The sequence below is a fragment of the Ziziphus jujuba genome, chromosome 7, assembly GCF_031755915.1.
Source record: "Ziziphus jujuba cultivar Dongzao chromosome 7, ASM3175591v1".
Classification (NCBI taxonomy): Eukaryota; Viridiplantae; Streptophyta; class Magnoliopsida; order Rosales; family Rhamnaceae; genus Ziziphus; species Ziziphus jujuba.
In genome coordinates, this window is record NC_083385.1 from 9,672,020 (window position 1) to 9,692,637 (window position 20,618).

At 33.7% G+C, this 20,618-nt stretch overlaps 4 protein-coding genes and 1 pseudogene across 8 annotated transcripts; 1 reads left to right on the forward strand and 4 right to left on the reverse strand.

The window, feature by feature from the left end:
* The first annotated feature begins 756 nt into the window (after window positions 1–756).
* Window positions 757–4,864, forward strand: LOC107424414 (probable serine protease EDA2). The gene is made up of 12 exons (XM_048479938.2): window positions 757–1,134; window positions 1,245–1,370; window positions 1,486–1,641; window positions 1,766–1,948; window positions 2,096–2,212; window positions 2,363–2,416; window positions 2,490–2,561; window positions 2,886–3,091; window positions 3,276–3,370; window positions 3,695–3,769; window positions 4,021–4,104; window positions 4,483–4,864. Exons 1-12 carry the CDS (start codon window positions 943–945, stop codon window positions 4,596–4,598), a joined length of 1,476 nt encoding a protein of 491 aa, XP_048335895.2. The 5' UTR covers window positions 757–942; the 3' UTR covers window positions 4,599–4,864.
* A 172-nt stretch (window positions 4,865–5,036) lies between these two features.
* LOC132799281 (fructose-bisphosphate aldolase 2, chloroplastic-like) lies at window positions 5,037–6,473 on the reverse strand (annotated as a pseudogene).
* Window positions 5,772–8,261, reverse strand: LOC107424362 (fructose-bisphosphate aldolase 1, chloroplastic-like). The gene is made up of 6 exons (XM_060819262.1): window positions 7,003–8,261; window positions 6,743–6,825; window positions 6,577–6,643; window positions 6,300–6,505; window positions 6,080–6,192; window positions 5,772–5,957 (listed from the first exon to the last, which is right to left on the reverse strand). The coding sequence occupies exons 1-4, from the start codon at window positions 7,231–7,233 to the stop codon at window positions 6,473–6,475; spliced, it is 414 nt and encodes a 137-aa protein (XP_060675245.1). The 5' UTR covers window positions 7,234–8,261; the 3' UTR covers window positions 5,772–5,957; window positions 6,080–6,192; window positions 6,300–6,472.
* Window positions 8,262–8,404: 143 nt separating this feature from the next.
* On the reverse strand, window positions 8,405–11,563 carry LOC107424412 (protein CHAPERONE-LIKE PROTEIN OF POR1, chloroplastic). 3 transcript variants are annotated; one of them, XM_016034211.4, is made up of 5 exons: window positions 11,240–11,563; window positions 10,421–10,599; window positions 10,234–10,334; window positions 9,187–9,631; window positions 8,405–8,908 (listed from the first exon to the last, which is right to left on the reverse strand). In XM_016034211.4, exons 2-5 carry the CDS (start codon window positions 10,564–10,566, stop codon window positions 8,752–8,754), a joined length of 849 nt encoding a protein of 282 aa, XP_015889697.1. In that variant the 5' UTR covers window positions 10,567–10,599; window positions 11,240–11,563; the 3' UTR covers window positions 8,405–8,751. The 3 variants fall into 3 exon arrangements, with proteins under 3 accessions (XP_015889697.1, XP_015889696.1, XP_015889695.1); XM_016034210.4 differs by having other exon boundaries at window positions 10,234–10,337; window positions 11,240–11,556; XM_016034209.4 differs by having other exon boundaries at window positions 10,234–10,337; window positions 10,421–10,596; window positions 11,240–11,555.
* A 202-nt stretch (window positions 11,564–11,765) lies between these two features.
* Window positions 11,766–16,473, reverse strand: LOC107424410 (PHAF1 protein At3g51130). 3 transcript variants are annotated; one of them, XM_060819261.1, is made up of 15 exons: window positions 16,169–16,473; window positions 15,620–15,702; window positions 15,389–15,463; window positions 14,683–14,750; window positions 14,502–14,607; window positions 14,358–14,409; window positions 14,102–14,244; window positions 13,762–13,824; window positions 13,627–13,674; window positions 13,205–13,318; window positions 13,016–13,115; window positions 12,846–12,919; window positions 12,318–12,422; window positions 12,134–12,193; window positions 11,766–12,040 (listed from the first exon to the last, which is right to left on the reverse strand). In XM_060819261.1, exons 1-14 carry the CDS (start codon window positions 16,263–16,265, stop codon window positions 12,143–12,145), a joined length of 1,179 nt encoding a protein of 392 aa, XP_060675244.1. In that variant the 5' UTR covers window positions 16,266–16,473; the 3' UTR covers window positions 11,766–12,040; window positions 12,134–12,142. The 3 variants fall into 3 exon arrangements, with proteins under 3 accessions (XP_060675244.1, XP_060675243.1, XP_015889692.3); XM_060819260.1 differs by having other exon boundaries at window positions 14,102–14,253; XM_016034206.4 differs by having other exon boundaries at window positions 14,102–14,268; window positions 16,169–16,470.
* Between the last annotated feature and the right edge of the window lie 4,145 nt (window positions 16,474–20,618).

Below are 20,618 nucleotides of genomic sequence, written 5' to 3' on the forward strand. Positions count from 1 at the left end.
CTTGCAAAGCTTTATACGTTTGTAATCCATATTCTGTTTGGTTGTTGTCTTTTGAGTTATCCTTGTTTTTTAAGCCAAGCCGTTTGTGCATAGTAAATAGCTTCAAAATATCACAAACTCACGCCTTTGCTTTTGATAAATATTTATCACAATACTTATGGATTACATCATTCTTTAAGAGGTTTTTTACGTATATAAAAAAAAAATATATATATATATATATATATATATATATATATATATATATATAGAAATCTTCTTTAACCTATTCAGGGTCAATAATTGCATTGCTTTGAAACTTCCTCGGTGCAAATATTTATCTATATAAACATATATTTACAATTAACCAGAAGGCCAATTAAAGAAACAAAAACTATATTCTACTTCTCAAAGCGTCCCAGTGAAAGCGACGCGAAACTTTGCTTTTCAGCGAAGACAAGCCGTGGGCTTATCACGTGTTCAGTGTAAGCCTTTGACGATCTATCCACGGATGTACCATTCGTGGCATGATTTTGGATCTATCCAAATACTGGGCCTAGATGGTCGCCTGATGGCCCATATACTACTGACGACCCACGTTCGCCAACAAAAATTTAACAACAATAATAACAAATAAAAAAAATACAACGCCTTGCACGACCCACAAATATGAACAAATGAAATCCTGCCACGCTCCTTACCAACAAAAATAATAATAATAATATCTTTCCCCAAAAAAAAAAATAATAATAATAATAATAAATACATTAAAAAAATTAATAAAAACAAACGAAAGAAAAATATTGTGCGAGGCAGTGTGAATTCTGAACCAGAAGTAAAACAAGATTGGAGTAAAGTCATTTGATAAGATTCTTACTTAGGATGAAGGCTTTTTGTTTCAGGAACGAAATTGAAATTGAAATTGAAACGCTAAAATAGAAGAAAGAGACGAGAAGGAAGAAGATGAAGATTGAGGAAAGGAGGTGGACGACGTCGCTTTTGGTATTGGCGTTGGTGGTAGTGTGGTCGACGTTTTCTTGTAGTGATGGGTTTGTGGCGCCTCGATCGATGCTTGACAGCTTGTCTGGAAGCAAGAATTACTTGACAACTGATGAGCTCTGGTTCAACCAGACCCTCGATCACTTCTCTCCTTATGTAACTTTCTATCTCTCTGTATCATCTTTCACTTGTAATATGTAATTTTTTTGTTTTTTTTATTATTATTATTATATATAAACCATGACAAATCAATGGAATTTTTGCAGGACCACCGTCAATTCTCGCAGCGCTACTATGAATATCTGGACTATTTTCGAATTCCAGATGGACCAATTTTCCTGAGAATTTGTGGCGAAGGTCCGTGCAATGGTATCGCCAATGATTATATAGGCGTAAGTTGGTTTTTTCTTTTTTTTTTTTTTTTTTTTTGGTTTTTTAATCGAATTTTCTTGGAATTTTGGTTTTCTGTGAAAGATGAAAGAGAAACATTTTATGATTGTGGTGCAGGTTTTGGCAAAGAAGTTTGGAGCCGCTGTGGTGTGTCTGGAGCATCGCTACTATGGAAAAAGCTCACCTTTTACATCACTGACTACAGAGAACTTGAGATATCTCTCATCAAAGCAGGCGCTTTTCGATTTGGCTGTTTTCCGTCAATTTTATCAGGCAAGTAATATTGTTAGAATATATTTTACAGAAATATATATATATATAAATATAAACGAAATTGTTGTGCATTTTGGTCACAATTTCCAAATTTGTAAGTGGGTTAGTTTTGATGTGTTTGTAGGTATCTGTAAATCTGAAGTTGAATAGAACGAAAGTTGAAAACCCATGGTTTGTTTTCGGGGTTTCGTACCCTGGAGCTCTGAGTGCATGGTTCCGCCTCAAGTTCCCTCATTTAACATGTGGAAGTCTTGCCAGTTCTGCGGTTGTTCTTGCTGTTTATAACTACACGGAATTTGATCAGCAGGTCACCAATGTTTTTCCCTTCTTCTTCTTCTTTTTTTATTTTTTATTTTTTTATTTTATATATATATATATATATATATATATTATGTGTTTTAATTAGTGTTTCTCAATAATTTAAGACCTTGTTTTGGAAATTTTACAAATGAAGGTTGGTGAGTCAGCTGGTCCAGAATGTAAAGCTGCATTACAAGAAACTAATCAGCTTATTGAAGAAAGATTTAAAACAAATGGGAAAGCAGTGAAGAGGATGTTTGGTGCTGCCGAGGTTTGCATCTTCTTTTTCCGTTTAATGTTCATCATGATATAATTGAAACAGTTGGATTCCTCCCCCCCCCCCCCCCCCCCACCCCCACCCCCACACACTTCTATTATTGATATTATTGTTTAGTAACTCTGCTCGTTTCCTTGTATGCAGCTTGAGATTGATGGCGATTTCATGTACTTTCTCGCAGATGCTGCTGCTATAGCGGTAGGTTTGGTTAGTTTCTCTATCACTTTATGCACCTTTATGGTTGGTGATCATTATGTCTGTAATTTTGCAGTTTCAATATGGAAATCCAGATAAACTATGCATTCCTCTAGTTCAAGCAAAGAAGAATGGAGAGGATTTGGTGGTATGATCTTCTATCTGGCCTTCAATATGGTTTTTTCTTTGGGCATTCTTTACAGATCATCATAGGGTGTATTTGGTATATGATAATTTATGAAGCAGATTTTCCATTTAGATTGTTATTTGTTAATGAAGCGTTAGGTCCTGGTCATAGATTTCTTGGATTTTATTTTACTTATTTTTTTTATTTTTTTTTTGGGGTTCTCCATTTTTTGGGTTATTGCTTGGTGCAATTAAGAACCATAATCTCTTTATTGCCGTTAAGATGCCTTTATATTTAATATGTTTTAGTGTGCCCAATGACAAGAAGAATAATATGCGCTTGCAGGAGGCATATGCCAAATATGTTAAGGAGTATTACGTTGGAACTTTTGGATCTAGTGTTCAAACATACAACCAAAAGCACTTGAAAAACACTACTCTTGGAGAAAACAGTTCTGACCGGTTGTGGTGGTTCCAAGTTTGTACTGAAGTTGCATATTTTCAGGTGGCTCCTGCAAATGACAGCATTCGCTCTTCAAAAGTCGATACAAGGCATGTTGTGGAAAATACATTCATGTACCCTTTTTATTAAAGAATTTCTATTTGGTTTATTTTTTTAGCAGATCATTACAATGCAAAAATAATACGTTCAGTTTACTGCTGTTCAAGTTTTCAGCTGTGCTTTTTTCTGTGCCTATTTGTGAATTTAAGATTGTAATCATTGTTTGTTTGGCAGATACCATTTGGACCTTTGCAAGAATGTCTTTGGAGAGGGCATCTATCCTGATGTTGTTGCAACAAACACATACTATGGAGGCACAAAAATTACTGGTCGGTTCATCAAATCCTCTGGTTATCTATATGTTCATTTTTTGAGAATTCACAATAGCTTTCTCTTTTTCTATGTTCACACGAATTCTCCATTGACTGTCTTTATGCTATATTCTTCAGTACTGGTTTTTTTATCTCTTATACTAAGTTACTCATTTTCCACTCTCACTCCCACACACACATTCTGACTAGACACAAACACTTGCATTAGAGTTTTAAATCAATTCTTTTGAAGCTTGACCCAAAAAAATTAGCATCTCTTGGCGGAAGTTTGTTCTTTTTTCATGTATGATATTGGCTTTCTGCATTATGTATGCTGTGCAGGTTCAAAAATAGTGTTTACAAATGGCTCTCAGGATCCATGGCGTCATGCATCAAAGCAGAGTTCATCTCCAGATAGTGAGTTTCCTCTTACATTGCAAAGAAATTTCCTTGTCATTATCTTCTTTGAGTCTATAATTTCTTAATATGTTGCATAGAACACCTTAAATCCTAGGAGAAATTTGTATCTCCTGTATTTATGGACTTTCTTGCCTTGACTGTGGCATGTAGAATTATGTAAAGTAATTTGTATGATAATATTGAACTGGATCGGTTTCAGTTACTTTTATATTTTATATTCATACTGAAAAGCTCCTTTCCTTTTTCAGTGCCTTCCTACCTCATCACTTGCCATAATTGTGGCCATGGAACTGATTTGCGGGGATGTCCTCAATCTCCTTTAAGCCCTGAAGGTGTGCCTCTTGTCATGTTTTTGTAAAGCTTTCTAACCATCAAAATGTTGGCATAGCATTAAATTTAGCTAGCAAATAAACCATTGTCAGTTCATCTCCTAGATATTTTGAACTTTTAGGAACACTGGTGAAACAATAATTGCTTAGACAAGTATGATTTTGTCTTCAAGGATGAACATCTTCTTTTCATCTTTGAAGAGAACTTAATCAGGATGGCAACTTTAAATATTGAGTGTGAAAGACTGCTGCTTTATATAGCGCCAAGAGATGCTATTCATGATAAAGCAATAGATGTTTTTCGGCTTTTTTCTTTTTCTTTCTTATTTGCTGTCAGCAGTTGATATTGTTTTTGCTGAAATTATAATCTTTTGTTTTCAGGTGATGCACGTAACTGCAGCTCCTCTGATGCGGTTACCAAAGTAAGGCAACAGATAATCGAAAACATAGACCTATGGCTCTCTCAGTGCCAAGACAGAGAAAGGAGATATGCCTGATTTGTCATCCCCGATATGATAATATATGAGTTGCTACGTGAATCATCCTGTTTATTAGCATACCATAGCGCATATTAGAAGCAGATATGGGGATGTTTTAGTTGTATTATTGCTGTAATTGACTTGGAGACAAAACTTGATGAAACTCCATTATATCACCTTTGAATTACTCTCAAGAATAACAACAGGTAACATTGTATTTATGAGAAAGAACAAAGAAAACGTTCACTGCAATTAATATTAATTTCACGTGTTTATTGTTTTTATTTCTTTCTTTATTTTTATAAATTTAAGAAGAAAAAGAACATGAATTTATATCTAGTTGTTATTACGACTTTTATGACAATGACGTGGACAGCACAACCAAAATTAGTAGTGTTTTCAATGTTAAAGCATGTGTTTTATAACTTCAAAAGTTCAATTGGCTGAAGGAAATTTATTTTATTAGCTAGGTTGCTTAAATTTTAAGTTACGACCCAAAAAATATTTTTCCACGGTTAACATGGATAGAATATTTTTATTATATTCAATCTCCATAATCAACATCCACAAACTTGGTTAAACAGTTTAGTAAACATAGCCCTTAACAAACATTCCCTGCTTGGACTCCTCGGACTCTCCCTCGCCTGTGAATTTACCAAGCTGAGCAAGAGAGTTTGGCCTTTGCCCTCACAAGCAGAGCTTCCTGAGCCTCCTCATTCTCAGGCCTGCCTAGCATATGGGAAGGAAACGTGCCATGGATTGGGAGCTTGGTTCATCGTGTTCAAGTTCCGAGTAGCTTCAACGTCGGATTGGCCACCAGACAAGAACTGTTTGAACCATAAATAAATCAACAAAACAACTAAGTAAACTTGTAACTTTATTATGTTTGAAAGAGAAAAATAGAGGATTTTTCGACGTGTGCTTGCCATGATTCCAGGAACAGCAGGTGGAATTCTTTGTCGGAGTAGTTTGAGAGTGTATTCAGCAACCTGTTGTGGTGTGGCCTTGACCTTGCTCTCTGCACCAGGAGTCACCTTGCTAGGCTTTAGGAGGATACCTTCAGATGTGACATTGTTCTTTGCAAGGTAGAAGAAAACTTCTGCCCACACCTTTTGGGCCACTTCGAAGGTCCTGTCTATCCCATGGTCACCATCAAGCAAAATTTCGGGCTCAACAATTGGCACCAACCCATTATCCTAAATATCACAGATTACCAAAAATTTTCCACATGATGGCAAAGTGAGGATAAAAAGTACATGATATATAATAGGGAATTTCTGTATTTTGATCATGTTGTTGCCTTACCTGAGAGATGACAGCGTAGCTTCCTTAACAGCCAGTGCAGATGGGCCATTAGGAATGCTAACCACATTACGCCTTTACACACCATAGACAAAGAAAACCTTAGTTTTAATGACCCAAAATGTACCATAGCTAAAGAATACTAGAACAAGAAAGCAGAGGCAGAGGAAAAAAAAAAATAAAACAAAAAAATCTACCATTTGGCAAAACGAGCACCGTGTTGGTAGTCATTAGCTGCAGAGCGAGAGGCAAGGCCATCAAGACCCTAACACCATGACTCGTCGTTTGAACCAGCCAAAGGAGCCAGACCCTACAAATATACTCATCAACCACATCTTCGTTATGAATTTATTCTATTATTAAATTATACACTAGCGTATCACCATAAACCAAAACCATCTTGTTTTGTTCAGCAACCTGCTTTGGTGTGGCTTTGTTATTGCAGTCTGCACCAGGAGTCACCTTGCTGGGCTTGGCAAGGATTCCTTCAAATATGACATTGTTCTTCACGAGGTAGAAGAACACCGGCACCGCCGACCACACCTTCAAGGCCACTTGGAAGGTTTTGTCAATTCCATGATCGCCATCCATCAAGATCTCCCGTTCAACAATTGGTCATTATGCTAAAAAGATCAGATTTTTTAAGTAAAAGATTTCAGCAGAAAGTGGTATATATGATAGAAATTATATATACCAAACCCCAAGCTGCTTCCTTCACAGCCAGTGCAGATGGACCATTAGGAATGCTAACCTCAGCTCGCCTTTACACACCAGAAATAGAAAACCTTAGCTTTTATGACCTAAAATGAACCACAACCAAAGAGTAATAAAGAAAGAAAGTAGAGGAAGAGAAAATCTACCATTTGGCAAAACGAGCACCCTGTTGGTAGTACAGCAGCAGAGCGAAGAGGCCCTGGCCCCATGACTTCTCCTTTGAAGGTGCCTGGAATTAGGCCCTATCATATCATAATTCATCAACCTCCAGTATACAAATTTATTCTGTTATGAGATTATATATATATATATATACACACACACACACACGGAGTAGTCTATGTATCTTCAAATAAAGGCAACAGAAAAAAAGAGCATTTTTTTTTTTTTCTAATTTGGGTTTTACCTTATCGACCTCGATGCCCGGATCAATGTTTTGTTCAACCAGCACGTCGCCCATTTTCCTGCCATCTGTGGTTGATTGGTAGAGTGTCTCCTTGAATAGGATTGCCCCTGAGATGTACTGGCCAAGTCCAGGAGCTGTAACGAGCAGTGTCCTGTATGCTTGTCTGTTTGCCTCATTGTTCTCTACCCCGATAGCTAAGGGCTTCCCACAAGTTGCGTTTGACTCGTCCATGCCCAGAATTCCACGTCCTGGATATGCAACAGCTTTCTGCACCCATCCCAACGATAAAATTTACTCCTAAACTTATGAAAATGATCCTTACAATACATAAAGTTTAAACTTTTTATTGGTTCATTTTGTTATAATGTTTTAGTTACAACTCTAGTTTTGTGAATAAAACTAATCCTAGTGTTGCAACTTAATTTGCACAGATTTTTTGTGACTAATTAATACTTGGTTTTTAAATAGCAGAAGACGAACTGCGGTCTTGACAAGTTGAAGTACCAGCACGCACAGATAGTGCAGAGAAAGCAGCTGAGTGGCAACGAACTATAGACATAGAAGGCTGGAGAAGGGTCTGACCCTTTTCACCAACTCTGACTTGTCCAGCATTGGTGCTGACTTAAGAAGAGAACTAGCAGACGCCGTTTTCTCTATGAAGTGGCTGATAAACAAAGCTGTGTTTTTATTATACTTTTTCTTCTTCCTGACACAATCTCTCTGCCTTCCTCTTGACATTAAGCATTTTAACTGTAAATTCAGATTATTTTATACCACAGGAACTTCACTATGAGATATGACTTTTGAGGCTATGAAAGCCGTGGGAAATTCTATTCATGCATGACTCCGAATAACAGGCGTAGAAGCAAATCAGCAACATATAGCCCATGGAGCTTCCCGAGTGACATTTTGGTTTTTGCTTCTCATTGGTTCAAAGGAGGGAAATTGCTTTAAGAAACTCCCAAGCAACTTTGGATTAAGAATTCAAGATTTAAATAGGGTGTTTGTCCTTATGCGTAAAGACTAGAAATAATCGAATTACTTGTGCAACCAAAAAGGAAAAACGTGATTAATAGCAGTAAGTCTGATCTTTTAAAAATAAATCCATTAGTCCTGATCTTTTAGAAATTAAATATAAGCCCGCTAAATTTCTTTCCTTTTTTGGATTTTCCAATGGAAAAAAAGCATCATATATGCTTTGCCCCTCCATGTACCAAATTTTAAAATTTTATGAATCCTTTTTTACCTGTCTCACAACATTCATAAGTCGTCTACATTTCATTCATGCAAGACTTTGAATAAAACATGAAGATGCAAAAGAACAAACCTTACGCTTTTTTTTTTTCATTTTTTTTTTTTTTCTTGGGTAAAGGCTCTGGGCACATACAGTACGCTACAAAAATTCTAACAAGGAAATAGTAGACATTACTTGACAGCAAGATACATACTCCATACATCCATATAACAAATATCATAATTTTAATTAGACGTGTACATCAAGCATAGAAGAAACAATGAATTTGCCCAAAGATGATCATTCTGTCGTCTGTTTTACATCTGCTCCAAAAATCAAAGTAATCACTCCTTCAGATATCTTTCGTCCTAAACTTGGAGGCTCATTGCCAAACTACTGCAAAAATATGGACTCTGCGACTAGATTGCACACAGCTCTACATAAGCTAAATCTCAAGCAATTTGATGTGGTCAATCCAACAAAATTGGGGTTCTATATGAAGTAATTAAGACGTCCTACTTCAGATAAGTAGATGAAACCCAAAGCAACACATAGGTTATCAATGAAGTTGTCACCTCAAAACTCCTAAGTCCCTTGAGTATAGGTATAGGTGGAATTACGGACACCATCAAGAAGGTTCCCAACAGCCATGAGAAGATAAAGGCTCCAGCACTGCATCATAACAAAAAGGTATAATTCAACGTGCAGTCGCATTTAGTTTGACAAAATTAGAAGATTTATCAACATTATGAAACTAAGCATAATATGGGGTATAGAAGGCTTAATCATAAAAAAAATTAGCTATCTATCAGCAAGAGTATAAGGTACAGGGCTGGTTGAAAAGCTGTGTTTGCTCTGTATTTAAATTATTTACTAGTCCTGAACAAGAACAAAAGGAAAATTATATAAAACTATAACCAAGTAAAATGAAACAGAATTAATATACATACCCATAGAGAAATGCTCGGAGTTTACTCTTCAGCCGATCATATACAAAATATATGGTTGCCAACAAGGAAATGGCCACTTGAAGAGTTGGGCCTTCTTCAGTTGGAAAGAGAACAGTGAGAGCTCCAAGTGCAATAAATGCAACTGATGTTTTTATGATGAATTTTGTGGATGGTGTTCTGAACCTAGTCCTCACAGCCTGCACAATACGAGACTGACCGACTTCCCTGACCTTTTTTTTAATGTTAATTTTTGGGTTTTTTCTCTCATAAAACTTCTGCATGATTATCTTGTCATGAGCTGATTCAATTGCATCCACACTTGGTTTATGTCCAGCATACTGTCGGATAAGGAAGTTCCTTGCAGCTTGAATTTCATCTTCAGAGGCCTCCCTGCTTATCCCAAGTCGTTTATATGGGTCCCTTACATTAATCCTAGGAAAGATAGCTGTACTTGCATAGGCAGTTGAGTAATAAGTTTCGGAGAGTGAATAATACTGTCACTGGTTAGTGAAAATATCTAATAAAGAACTTTAACAATAAATTAAAATACAGCAAAAGTTTAACATATTTTGAATCCTCAAGTCCTCGACACATTTCAAGTGTCTTATACTCAGGTAAGGAGTAATCAAGATCAAAGAGAATTAAAACGAACCCCAATGACTCAAAAACGCCTTGCACACTGTGTCCACATCCCCAAAGGAATTCAGTTCTCATAGATAAAATGTTAAATGGATGACCAAATTGCTAACAGCAGGTAGACCCACATGTTCTCCAATTGAAATGTTGAAATGTAAATAATATTCAACGCAATAAATCCTTAAGGTTAGTCAGGACTCAGGACATCATGATTTTATAACTAATTGGTTGGCTAGACTCCACAATTTATCACTTATAATTGGTTGGCTAGACTCCACAATTTATCACTTATGAGATTATTTCAACAAAAGCTTTTGACACGATATCATCACCATGCATAAGCCAAGATAGCCATTTCCATAGGTGAGGATATTCAAAACAGCCAAAAAACAGTAAGATAAAAATAATTACCAGTTGGTTCATTTGCCATATCACCATACGAAGCATCCATTGCACACTTGATCAAGTGATTTTTCTGTACATTCCATCTTTGTTGAGAACTACTCCAATAACTTCTGTTTCATTACAGAAGGAAAATAGATCTTTTACATGCGAAAATAACAACAAACTCCATTAACTGATTATATATGTGCAATACCTTCCCAGACGAAGTACCTCGATCATTTTTGTAGGTTCCCTAGTACAAGGAAATTTTAAAACTTGCTTGCTTAGTGAACCAGAGCTACGTGTAGGTATCCAAACACAACACCTTGAAGGACTACCAGCCAAACCAGATACAGTCATCTTTAAAATACCTCACTCGTAACTATCACACTGCTAGACAAAGTTTAAAAGATCAAAAAATAAGAGCCTGAATAAATACACAAAACGCTCGTATTGCACCAACCAAATGCAAAACAAACCAACCCATTAGGAAATGTGATAATGATCATAAAAAAATATAAAGTTTCTGCTCAAATGAATTTGAGTTTCAAAAAACTCAATAAGATTTAAAAAAATGAAAAAACCCAGTGCCATATACTACAAACAGCTAGTAGGCATTTCAAGAACAGCCTAAGCCTCAGCCTTCGTCACACTAATAGTACTAGGGTTTCTAAAAAACATATAACACTTTCTTCTATCCTTTAACCGTGTTCAAACCAGCATCCCAGTAAGAAGCTAATACGAAATGATAATAGGATCGTTCTAAAATGTTACCAGCTAAAAGATTTTCTACTCCATAGCATTATTAAAGTGAAAATTTATAAACTGAAAGCCGAAAATTAAACAATTTCATGGTTTTAGATTATATGGGAAATTAAAAAAAAAAAAAAAAAAAAAGAATACAGCAGAGTCGAGAATAACAAGAAAAAGACGTAAAATAGTTATAATTGGCATATCTCCATCTCTACAAGCCTAAACACTGTGACAGTAAAATCTGGGGACTAAAAAAAAGACAGAAAAATTGTAAAGATACCTGATAGAAGGAAACCAAGCTTCGAAATGTAATCTGATATGTTTTTCCGATTGTTTTGTGCGCGAATGTCCCCCAACGGATAGGGAAAAGCGGATGGAGCCAGCGAGGGCTTAGAGTTTAGAATAACACCAAAAACCCCCCCTTCTTTTTCGCTGAACCAAAAACCCTCTTGACTATTGAAAAACAAAATTTCTTTCTCTGCCTATAAAGCTTTTATTTGTTTTAGGAGACCGTTGTACAAGTAAGAAGACACGGCCGGGACATTTGGCCTCTATCACAAAGACCGAGTTTCGACCCTAGCTAGAGATAGCTATAAGAGTATCCCTATTTTTTATTTTATTTTTGGTTTTTGTATTAAAGACAAGTTGGTCTCCAACTCAAATTAACGACTATTCTTAAGGTTAAAACACAAATCCATGGAAAACCATTTGTTCGTTTTGTTTTTGAAGTGTAAATCAATATAAAACAGGATTCTAATCGTTTGGCTAGAATTTATTGATGACCACATATGATAATATTTTGCAGGTACGATTTCAATTTGGACTTCCAACTGATAATATTAATTAAATCTTGAGAAACATGATCACCAACTGTTTTGGAGAGACAAGTTACAATTAAATTACGATCTGTGTTAATATATAGTCTGTACAAATCAATATATAACTGTACATTTATCATCAATATCCACCGTGACATTTATCTTCAATCTCCACATGACAGTTTTCTACACAAGTTGTTGCTGCTTTCCACACCATCTGCGCACATTTCCCACTTGATTCCACAGGAAGTGCTAGCATTCCACTATGACAACCAAAAATCACACCAATGTCAAGAGATTGATAATTGCAATAAACAGTAAAATAACATATAAAAACACATCCGGATGCAATATACCATATAAAATCATTGTGACTGGAAGAGAGTTACAGTCGCAATATAGCCATTTTTCATCACCTATTTATGTCAAAAAGTAGAAGATACTATTTATCAGAATTCGGTAGTATTAAATAATCATAAGTTTCTTTTCATTTCAATAGCAGTAGCAAGTTGGAATCAAGAATATATGGCGGAAACTTACCTCAAATGCAATATTTTGATAGCCATATACTAAAGTAGATCCAAATGGGTTGCAAGCAGAACCTTGTGTTTGGATGGCAGCTCGGCCACAGTCTCCAAGGATTTCCTATGATTATGTTTTACATCAACACAAAATAACAATATATATGATTCAAAAATAAAGAAAAATGTTTAATAGTTTGTGAACAAAATAAAATAGCGGTAGAATCGCTATGTATAAAGAGACAGAGAGATAAAACAATCCCAAAATCAATATTAAGAGCAGAAATAGTATTCTCAACAAATAATAGCAACAATGAACGGGCTCCAATATGCTCTTTCATTGGTTATGGGCAAAAATAAAAGAAAATATTTTATTATCAGTTAAAAAATTGCTAGTAAAAATGTTAATCGATACTATTAGTGATAAAAGGACTGCAGTTATAAACATTGATTTTGACCAACAATTTCTGCATACTTTTTGAATGCCTTAAAGTAATAACGTTAAAGAAACACAAAGCCATCATATTAAGGGAATACAACATTTTACCTTCACTTGCTCCCACTTTGTGCTCGGTGTTATCTTATGTTTGCAGTCACTTGGTTCCTGAAAAGACCCTCCAACTGCAAATAAATGATAGAAACTGGATATTAGATTCCAAGTTTGAAAAGTTCAAATTACATGTAGTAAGAGTCAAAATAAATAAATAAATAACTTACGGTCAGAACCAAAAATAACAAAATTGCACTTTATGTATGAATTGAAATCTGCATGACCAGGATAATTTGTATGCAAGACAAACTTCTTGATCTTGTGTGTCTGCAAATACAAAATGTCAATAAGAAAACTTCTAAACTGAAAACATAGATCATCAATTATCGACTGTCAAGCAGAAATAAAGTGACTACCTGTCCATCAAATAAGATGTCCACGCCACGGGCAAAGTAGTTGTAGAAGTAATCACCACAAAGTGTTGTTTTTGGACGGGGATCAGAGGCAGAGTGAATTACCATTTGGTCTACCTATATATACCAAAACGCAGTCAATAATCAATATTCAGCAATATGATAAACATGGAGACATCAAAACAGTCACATGAAGAACCTCCTATCCACGTAAAATGTTCATGCAGGCATCTGAGCATGCATATGCTGTCAAAATAGGGCCACTGTATGGGGAAAGATTTCTGGTCTTACTTCAACAAGATGTTGAAATGATAATTTACACAGATAACCATGCCTTTATAACTCTTAAAAGACTAAAACTCTGTATCAACCACAAATATGCACAGTACAAAAGCATAAAATCATATTTCAAGTCGTAGCAATACCTGCTTCTGATGAATTCCACAAGGCCGACCTAACTCAGTCCAAACATCCTGCGCGCATAAGAAAATTATGTGAACAAAATGGATAAGCGATGGCACAACATTGGTAATGCTTGAACATGTAGACCTAAAACTTGCCTGGGGTGATGCACCAAAAGGAATATGCTGACCACCAACCGTGAAGTACAACTCCTCCCCAAGCTGGACATAGACATTAAATTGAATTAGATCCAAGAATTACAGATCTAGAACAAATAATATTTGTAAACTTAAAAGAGTAAACTAATGGGCCAATAATATAACAAAAACAAACATTTGTAATAACTAAAGAATCATTCCTCTTCCACAATGTCATTTAGATCTCCTGATATTAAAAAATTCTACAGCTACTAGTAATACAACAACAGTTAAGCAGGTAAACTTACATCGATTGTAACAAAAGGAATAATATGGGCCTAACAAAAGAAAGAAGACTAACCTTCACCTGCACCTCTTCCATGTAGAGGCTTCCAGTAGGTAGTGGAGGAGCAGAAGCCTTATCCATTGAGGATCCTACCCCAACTTTTCTGTCTGTAGAACTATCATACACAGAGACACGGCATGTAACTGGTGTGGTGCCATCTGGAAACTCTAAGGGTAATTCAGCTTTCATAATGAAAAGGGTCAAAATTGACTATTAGAACATGGAATTCTGTAAGATAACTATAAATGAGTGCCGAAAGTCATAGAGATACCTTCCCCGAGATCTGTATACTGGCTAGGGATTGGAAAAGCAAATGACAGCCCCTTTAAGGTAAAGACATAAAGATCTTAGTAAGGCAAACATACATGGAGAGAAGAAAAAACAAATGCGATAATTCAGTATCACATGTACATACTGGGTAGAATAGAGTGTAAACACCTCTATCTTTATCATAAATTCCAGGAAATGTAGGCCCAAAAAGTGCATATACAGCTACAAAAGTAGCTAGTGAGGATGGTCCCCTGGAAATAGAGATATGGTTTAGCAACACATAAATATTCAGATAATATCATAATAATCCCGATTTAGGTACCCACCCAATAATAGAAGTGGCATAGCGCATTTGCAGTCGTTTTACATCAAAAATTTCAATTAGGCGTAGCCTCTGTGATCAGATTCAAGTTACACCATCAGAAAAATTATATGAACCAATAGCAGACACCAAATTCTCAAACGAATAATATTCAGAAAAAGACAAAAGAACAGTAAAAAGGAATTCAAATATAGACAATAATGTTGGCAATTTAAGAGTTTAAGCAATTTTTTAAATCCTATGATGCTAAAAAGTTTGTTCATCAAATAAAACAAGAAAAACACATCAATATCACGTTAACAATCATATTGCAAATGTCTTTCAGACATCAAAACTCACCTAAAGGTTATTGCTGCTATTCAGCATGTATTCCACAGACAGCTAACAGGTGGGAATTGCACAGCAAGAGGGAAAGTAAAAAATTTATCAAGAGAATATAATAGTCAGGTTAGTAAAATTTAACAGCATGGTTAAGCCATGAGCTTCAGACCTTGAATCTGTGGGTACTTGCTATCAAAAAGAGCAAGTATGTTGGAACTAAGGAACTCTCATTCGGTAGTTACATTTTCTCTTCACTCCTTCATTAATTCACACTTGCATTGTCCCACATAGTATTAAGAAAAAAGAAAGTAAACTTTTTTTTGTTTTCACCTATACTGATGCAAGAAGCCCACTTAAGAAATTACAAAAAGAGTAAATGAAAATGATACCTGTGAACCCGGATCAAAACGAAGATGAAAACCATGATCAGGGAAGCTAATAACAATATCCAGTTTTAGAGGTTCCTGTGTACAAGAAGCATAGTAATGATGAATTTGTCAAACGGAGTAACTGTCTGAAACAACACTTGCTGTGGCAATAATCAGTAAGCGAAATGTATGCATATTTTTTTAATTTCACAAGTGTTTTAGTTCATTGAGTGCTTTGAAGTTGAACCATACCTCGTCAAAGTGCTTCACGTGGACAACATCGTAAATATTAGGTTGCTGGTCTATTTGAGCGAAGGCTTCGCAAATTGGCATCCCTGAATAATATTTCGCAAATTCTCAAATATCAGAAAAACTTCCAAATACCGAAACACACGGAAACGATGACCACATATAACGCAGGAACTCATTGCAGCTAATCCCGTAACGACAATAAAGCTGTTTGATTTTTATACCAAAAAATAAATAAATAAACTTCGTTAATTGGCATTGAATCCAAAAAGAGTCTTAATTTTAACCTAACCCTCCATTTGGCGATAGCAAAGATAACCCGGAAAAGAAAAAGCAGGAAATAAATTCATCCGACGTTTTCAATCCAACGGTACGAAAATTGATAAACTTTTGTCCGAGTTGAGCCAAACGACTTGAAAACCACAGTCGATTGCACGTCTTACAGAAATAATTCGTTCATACATGTATGTATATATATATATATATGTGAAAATAATCGATAATATAAATTCAAATTAACAAAGGTAAACGGAAAATCAGAAGCTAAAATACCAAGTGAAAAGGGTCCGATTCCAAGGCCGGGACGAAGATCGAGAACGATGGCTCCCATGGCCGTGCCCTCGCACCGTCGTCTACGTCTCTGCAACATTATTGTTTTTTTCTTTTTTCTTTTTCTTTTTTTTTTTTTCCTTTTTTTGGAGAATTTCGGGGTTTCGGGTATTTTTCTGTGTTGGGGAAGATTTCGGTTGCTTTCGCTAAAGGAACACGCTTGGATGTGGATTGAATGTTTAAATACCAATTAACTAAGCTTGTGTGCTGTATGCGATTTCGTGTGTAAAATAACTCCCGGCGCACAAAATGTCGCCAGTGCAAGTAGTTGGGTTGCGAGCTGCGCGATTGGGACCCGCCTACTTTGGTTCCGTCGGATTAAATCCCTGCTACGCTTCCTATAAATTAACCGAATATTCCCAAGATAATATACTTATGAAAATTGAAACGGACACGTAAGGTTATTTTAAAAATAAAAAAATTAAAAAAAAAAACATATTTCAGTCTTTTTTTCTTTTTTCTTTTTTTATTTTTTTCCTTTCTTTACTTTCCGGTAATAGATTTAAAATTAAAATTTACATTTTAGTTTATGGTTCGGAATATTTAAAATTAAAAAAATGGCTAATTAGTGTTAGATAAATAGTATTAGTATGGTATTTAATATATATATATATATATATATGACAATAAATTAGATATATAATTGAATATATTCAATTATCAATATCGGAATTAAAAAAATCATCAAAATGATTAGTAGTAAGAAGGGGTGAATTGAAGTGAAGGATCGAAACAAACCATATAGAATTTATAGGGGTGGATAGATATAAATCATATAGAATAAATCACAGTGCAAAAGCAAAAAATATAATTAAAAAAAAAAAAAAACATTTACAACAAATAAAATAACATAATTATATATCCTTTTCCTCTCAGTAAAATTAACGTGTGTATTTTAAACTGAAACTAACGTAACTTGTACACACGCATGATAAGTTCTAGATAATATTAAATATCTTAACCATTCTTAACAGGCTAATAAATTTTAAAATATTAAAGACAACTCAATATTTGTATCATATACTTTTCGTTTTTGTCAATTAATAGTCACTTTGCTAATTGCTACTGATATCTCTATATATGGGAACATCACACATCTTAATTTGTTAATTGAATTACTTTTCTTATTAGTCCTTTTCTGATAACATACTTTTCTTTTTATCTGAACATAAGATACTTTTCTTATTGATAATGTATAATACTTCTAAATACTATTTGTATATTTTATCCAAAAATATTATTTTGTATATATTTGTTTGATGAATATACTGATACTTTTCTTATTGATCATGTATAATACTTCTAAATACTATTTGTATATTTTATCAACAATTATTATTTTGTATAAATTTGCTTGATGAATATACTATTCTCTATGCCAAATATATCTGCATTATTTTAAAAAGTCTCACAGGAAAAAAAAAAAAAATCAACACGCAAAGCAATCATTTGAATTGATCCCATCCAAGACTTTTTACTTATTTGAAAAAGAGAAATAAAATAAAAAATATTGTTTTAAATCTGTAAACAATAATATACAAATATTATATAATGGATATCTTTTTGGCAATAAAAAACTATTATGTAATGGATGTTGGATTCGAAAAGCATATAAAAGAGAAACCTGCATTTTTTTTTTTTTTAGGCAATTAAAGATAAACCTTTTATACGAATATAGAATAGGATTTTGACAATGATAATTTTACTTTTATTCACACCTTATAAGGTATAGTTAAAGACTAATTAATAATTATGGTAAATATAATGCATTTTAACTTTAAAATATATAATAATATTAAAATTATAAAAATATTTATCAAAATTATTTGTCAAATAATATAATTTTATCGATTGAAAAATAATAATATATCAATTCCTTAGTGGTTGGACAAAGCCAAAATGACCCTTTCTGTATCCGAGATTCAAAACTATCGACAGAGAATGAAGAACAAGCAAACATATGAGCAGCCGTAAAGATTTTCCCATTGACATAACAACAGTGGAAACCAACATAGGCTGAGAACAAAGACTGAAGGTCCTAAATACTCAGAATGCATACAGTCGCGTGGACCATAAATTAATTGAATTGTAGACCTGGAATCACATTCAATCGTTCATGCACCAAAACCACATTCTAAGCAGAATTGAATAGCATTTGAATAGTAACCAGCTCGACAAATAGAACCTTCTATGCATGAATGATGATATGCTTGAGCAAAACTGTCATTAACTCCCTGAGAATTCTAACCATACCGACATATAATAATATAATAATATGAAAATATTTAATTGATTAAATTTTTTAATTTAAATGGATAAAATGAAGTTTCATATTTTTATATTTATATTATAAAAATATATTAATTAATAATATTAGAATGATACCGTTAAATAAATAAATTTGATCAATATTTAAAACATTATTATAAAAAATAATATATATTTTTTATTTTTTTGTTTAGCGTTAAGGAGCTCTATTTTATTTATTTTATTTTCTACAATTATTTTTACACTGCTTGGTTGACTGTCCTTCTGACTTAGTACATCTTTTTTTTTTTATTTGCTTGAATTCTTAGTACATTATGTAAATGAAAAACAAATGAAACATAACAAGCATAAGTCTTAGTCAATAAATAAATAAATAAGAGCACAATTTTTTGGCCGACGTAAAATACTGAAAACGGTGACCATCATCTCAAATACGACATACAAATTATACGTGTTCCATTGTTTTTCCTTCTCTGTGGAATTCATACTATTTTTCATCATTCAAAGGTTTATTGGTAGATGATATTTAATACATGTCTCTTTCGCCGCCTCCTGTTTTCCTACTTAATTAGTGACTTAGCCATGGAAATTTCACGTCTTAATTTCCATGAAACTTCAATAAACATATTATAAAAGATTAAACCATTGAATAACAAGGAGAATATGACCAAACATTCAATAACTTCAATACCAAAATTAAAAAAAAATAAAAAAATAAAAAAGGCAATTACCCAAAAAAATAAAGTCATTGCTCAACTTTTTTCGGCTCTTATTGCAACAAATAATAATAATAACAAAACAATTTTTTGCCTTCAAGAATATAAAAAATAATATTTGTTAGTGGCAGCATATTTTAATATGATACAAAAAAATAATTTAGTTTCTTTTATATTTTTATCGAAAGACATATTGAATCTTTCCATAAATTAGTAATTTGTTAAAAATACAATTTCATAATAAATACCTATATTACAGCAACATTATCGAAAGGCACTTTTAAATTGTTTTTTTTTTTTTTTTAAGGCATATTTTATTTTATTTTTTATTCCACTATAAAACGCACCGCATGCAGCCCGAGGCTACCCAGGCGAGGGCCCTGCGTGGTAATTTGTTCCAGCGTTAATTTTATATCCACGTGATAAATGCAGGGAAAATCCAGTAGATGTTTGTTTGCAGACATGTTATACCCTATCCACTGGATCGAAATACCTTGAGAAGCTTCCTCTATCACAAGGCAAACAACCGTCTCATATCATTGTACTTCCATTAAATAGCAAGAATTTCACATCTTTTCCCTTTGTCTTAATTTTATAGTTGTGCCGTGAAAGTTTCCTTTCTTTTTTTATTTTTATTTACAGATAGTATTATATAGATTCGTGTTTCCTTCATATATATCCAAAATATCATAAAATAATTACCAAATTAACTGGCAGTCAATTACATTTTTCTCTTTTCCAAGAGATTAAGCTTGCTTTAAAGCTGTGCGCTAACTTGCTATTATCTTATATTCTTACCAAAACATGGATAACCCAAAAAAAAAAAAAAAAAAAGAGGTACAGAAAGAAATAAGATTGGTTTGAAATTTTCAGCGGCTCATTTATAATATAATTTCACAATTTCACATATATCGCTATCAAAAAACATCATGCACATGATTCACGTTTCATACCAAGTTACCAAGTCGGTGAGAACTTTACATATATAACAAAGCCTTAGGGCTTTGTTCTGTGTTCATATGTGATTGTTTATATCTGCATTAATGGCAGTCTCAATTTAAATGCATTTTTTAAGAGCAATTTCAAAGTATGAAACACTAAACAGAGTTTAATGTAACAGAGTAATTACACTTCATGTAATTAATCAATACCCCTTTGCAAAATTTTTTAAAAAATTACCATTAATTATTTCCAAATAATATAAAATTAATTTGAAAGTGAAAAATAGGTGTCAAAAAGACAGTTGAACTACTTGTAACATTCTTCAAACTTTGAATTAATTGCTCGGCAGGCTAAAAATGCAGAAAAATAACATGCTAATATATTCTATTAATAGGTAAATAAAAAAAAAAAGTGAAAGAATGTAAGAAAATAGCCAGACATTATATAAGTGAAAAAAAAAAAAGGAA